The 3,778-nt window shown below is 38.6% G+C and overlaps 1 protein-coding gene across 2 annotated transcripts in view; it reads left to right on the top strand.

The window, feature by feature from the left end:
- LOC106687625 (gamma-interferon-inducible lysosomal thiol reductase) overlaps nucleotides 1-3,778 on the top strand; it is a 40,415-nt gene extending 36,637 nt beyond the window's left edge. The window contains exons 6-7 of one of the 2 annotated variants that reach the window (XM_067047804.1): nucleotides 2,451-2,546; nucleotides 3,593-3,770. In XM_067047804.1, the coding sequence (XP_066903905.1) occupies nucleotides 2,451-2,546; nucleotides 3,593-3,625 (129 nt within the window). In that variant the 3' untranslated portion in view covers nucleotides 3,626-3,770. Of the gene's footprint in view, nucleotides 1-2,450; nucleotides 2,547-3,592 lie in introns of both variants that reach the window. The other variant, XM_014431608.3, reaches the window with a different exon arrangement.

Raw genomic sequence — 3,778 nt, 5'->3', positions numbered from 1 at the left:
ACTATATGAACCATGTAATTATTCTTAGGGGACATATGTCCCAGAATAAAGTCATTTTTCCTTTTCATTTCATTTCATCTCCACACAGGACACAGTTTGAAGACTCAGCCACTCCTATTCTCTTCAGGTGGTGGTGCAAATGGTCATGGCACTCCACCGCTCTTGGTAAAGTCAATGGAGGGCGCATCTTAGGATCTAGCAATGCCGCCCAGTTCTTGCCCCCACATGCTTCTCTACTCCTTTCCTCTGCTCTTTCAGTGATAGAACTTCAGGCCATTTCTTTCGCCATGTCCATGGTGATAGGAAGAAGTGGCTGTGGTTGGCTAGCCTCTAACCGTGCAAGTCGATCCGCCTCCTCATTCCCATGTATACCGCAATGGGCTGGAATCCACTGCATTACCAATAATTTAAGTATTTCTCTTTTACTTTCTATAGATTTCCAGCATGCGAGAATTATAATATTAGCCGAGGGATGTCCAGACACAATTGCTAGCAGTGCTGCCCTAGAATCTGACAGCAGAACATCTTCTTTGTGCAGGCGTGAGTAAGCTTTTCTAAAGCTAAAGTAATAGGAGCTACCTCTCCATCAAAATTGGTAGCATTTGCTCCAGCAGGTGCTGAAAGTTGGAACAGGCTGCTATAGACACCTGCACCCGCTTTTTTATTTGCCTCTGTAGCTGACCCATCGGTGTATATATGGATCCATTCTGGCTCAGTAGTGCTCGGCTATAGTGACCAATGCCACAGTCCTTAGTTCTTCCGCTGGGGTCATGGATTTGTTGATGGGCATTATTAGATCCAGCGCTATAGCATATGGACATGTCCAAACGCTTTGTTTAGTCAAGTCAGGCAGAGGTTCTCTTATCTCAAAGTTCAGGCCTAGGCTTGTGATAATGGATTTCATTGTCTCAATAAATGTTAGCTGCATTTTTAGTCACCTAGTATTACCAAGAGTGCTGGCCCAGTAATCACTGCCATTCCTAAGCATGCGCTTGTAAAGGATGACGGCATTCATTTTTCGCCTATCTTTTAGGGACTCGATCTCTGCCTGCAGTTGCATGGCTAGAATCGGTGTCGATTTAGCCGCACCTGTAATAATCCTCAATGCCTTATTTTGAACTATATCAAGATGCCCTGAATCGGTAGCTGTTACCATAATCCCAGAGCCATCTTCCAGGACTGGTCTTATATATGACCTATTTGCATGTCTTAAAACCTCAGCAGTTGCTCCCCATTTTATGGCTGTGATTCGTTTCATTAGTCACAGTCTTAATTCTCCTTTATCTGCAGCATGCTCATATTGCTAAGCCCAGGTTAGCTTATCATCCAGGATCAGTCCTAGATATTTCGCTTCATGAGTCCTGCTAATAGAATGATTATCAAATTCACTCGGAGCTCATACTGCTTTGTAGAAAGGGTAAATAGTTAATATACTGTCATTTTGCGTGTTGATAATCATTTTGTTTTCTTATGCACAGCTCTTCAGAACCTTTAATGTATCGTTGGGCCACTTTTCAAGAGCACCGATTCTACTGCTGGTCCTCCAGATTATCAAGTCGTCAGAAATATGCCGTTGGGAAAGGAATTATTTGATTCAGCCCATCAGTTTTCCATCAATTTTCATTAGGGCTAATTTCTGTATCAGCTTATCTCTCCATACTCGGTCAAATGCTGATCTGAAATCAATGAAGACAGCTAGAGTACTTTGATATTTATGAAATCCTACCTTAATTTCCTGGGAAAGGCAAGCTATATTCTCTATAGTATCTCTATATTCATGCTACATGAATCCTGCTTGACGCTGTGATAAGCCCTTCTTGTTTTTGTATAGTGCAGATAGGAGTCTCCTCAAAACCATTTTTTCCGTAACTTTACAGAAGATACTCGTCAGTGCCACTGGACGATAGCTGTCAAAAGAATTGTGCGGTTTACCTTTTTTAATAATTGGTATGACCTGAGCTTTTCCTCCAAAGATCCGGGATGTATTCACTTTCCCATGTTAAATTAATGAACTTTAAAAATATACGCTTTGGGCATTTGACCCTATGTGCTTGAGGAACTCTGAGTGTATGCCGTCTATACCCGGTGCCTTTCCGCTTTTTGTGTCCTCTAGGGCTAGTGTCAATTCGCTCATAGAGAATGGCTCATTAATTTCACTCCTAGCTTCCTTGTTCCAGGATATGCGAGGTATTTTATGCTTGAGTTTAAAATTGTTAGTTTGACCAAAAATCTTGCAAAATTTATTGGCAATATCTACCTGCCAAGTTAATACTTTTAAACCATCTATCATAGGTTCATTGGCATCGGTACTATCCCTGTTAATCCTAGATAAGAACTTATATGATTTAGTGCCATCTTTTCTAAAATCCATGTTTTCAAGGAATTTTCTATATGCTTCTATTTTTGAAGTTATAATGCGCCTTTTAAGGATACTGCTCTTTTGTCTTAAGGTTATACGATCCTTTTGGGAACCACTTGTTTTTGCTGCCCTCCGAGCCGCATCTCTTTCCACCTTCATCTCTTCGAGCTCATCCGTCCAAAAAGAGGTATACTTTTTAATTTTACCTCTTGATATAAATTTCATGGCACATTAGATTACTTGGTCCTTCAGTTGCTTGTATATGTGATCTATGTTACCGTTGAGCAATTGCTCAATGATTTCCACATCGGACTGTCGTTGGTAATCCTCCCATTTGGCTTTTTTGAAATTCTATCTTGGAAAGCATGGTTCTCTTTGCTTTTTATACAATTTGTTTGCTTTAATCTCAAGTAAGAGGATGCTAAGACCAAAAGATCCCAGGGCCTGGTGTAATTTAAGAATTTCATTTTTCAATACTTTTAATTCTGTATATTTGTCCTGGGTTAATCCTCCGCCATTCCAAAAAATAGATTTAATATTAATACCAGATTTGTTGGAGCCTTTAAAAAGACTGCTTGCTTGCTTATCAGGCTATTTCTGTTGCATTTGTCACTAGTTTACGGGGTGTTTGGCGACAGCTGTTGATTGTTTGGATTACGCAGGGGCCACCACAAGCAGGCGATCAACTTCACTCCCCCCCTCCCAGATCAAAAAGTGTCTGATATGAATTTATCTTTTAATCTGATGTACTATCAAAATCCTTTAAAAAAAAGTACCCCATTCCATAGGAAATTCTAAAGTTAGGTGTGATACAGAAAAACTGGAGGTTATAAAATTAACAATACTCTCAAAAGATAGACTACATGTTATGACCCAGCGAAAACTAAACCAATATTTCAAAAATTGTGAGGTTGGAGAGGTGAAGCAGTGCCTTTTATACATTAATTGATTAATTAATCAGTCTCCTTTGCTCGGAAAACTGGTTGCATCCTGTGAAAATAGCCTAAATCCTGTGTAATTTATGCATCATGGATCTAAAATATGTATTTATATTCATGATGATAAAATTTCAGAATGGTTGGTGCTCCATAGTAAAGAATAGTCTGCATCTGAAATGACGCTGTATATGTATCCATTGTTTTATTTTGCAAGTTCCATATAATCTGTTATTTTTTGTCTTGTTTTGACATGGTTTATATGAATTATTTTATTAATTTTCAACATTTTTTACAGATGTCAATAATTTCTGAGCAGTGCACATCATAGTGATAAGGTCTCTGACACAATAAAATTATTTTGTCAACTCAAGTTGAATGTTCCATGTATTTTATCATTAGAATATCATTTGACTGGAACTTTTCTTTGTAACACTGTTGAATCTTTTGAAAATGTTTTGATATAACTATTTTACTGTATGTA

Source organism: Halyomorpha halys, unplaced genomic scaffold (assembly GCF_000696795.3).
Source record: "Halyomorpha halys isolate HHAL.00 unplaced genomic scaffold, Hhal_1.1 Scaffold989.1, whole genome shotgun sequence".
NCBI classification, from domain to species: Eukaryota; Metazoa; Arthropoda; class Insecta; order Hemiptera; family Pentatomidae; genus Halyomorpha; species Halyomorpha halys.
Note: the sequence above shows the minus strand (reverse complement) of the source record. Positions and strands in the feature narration are given on the sequence as shown.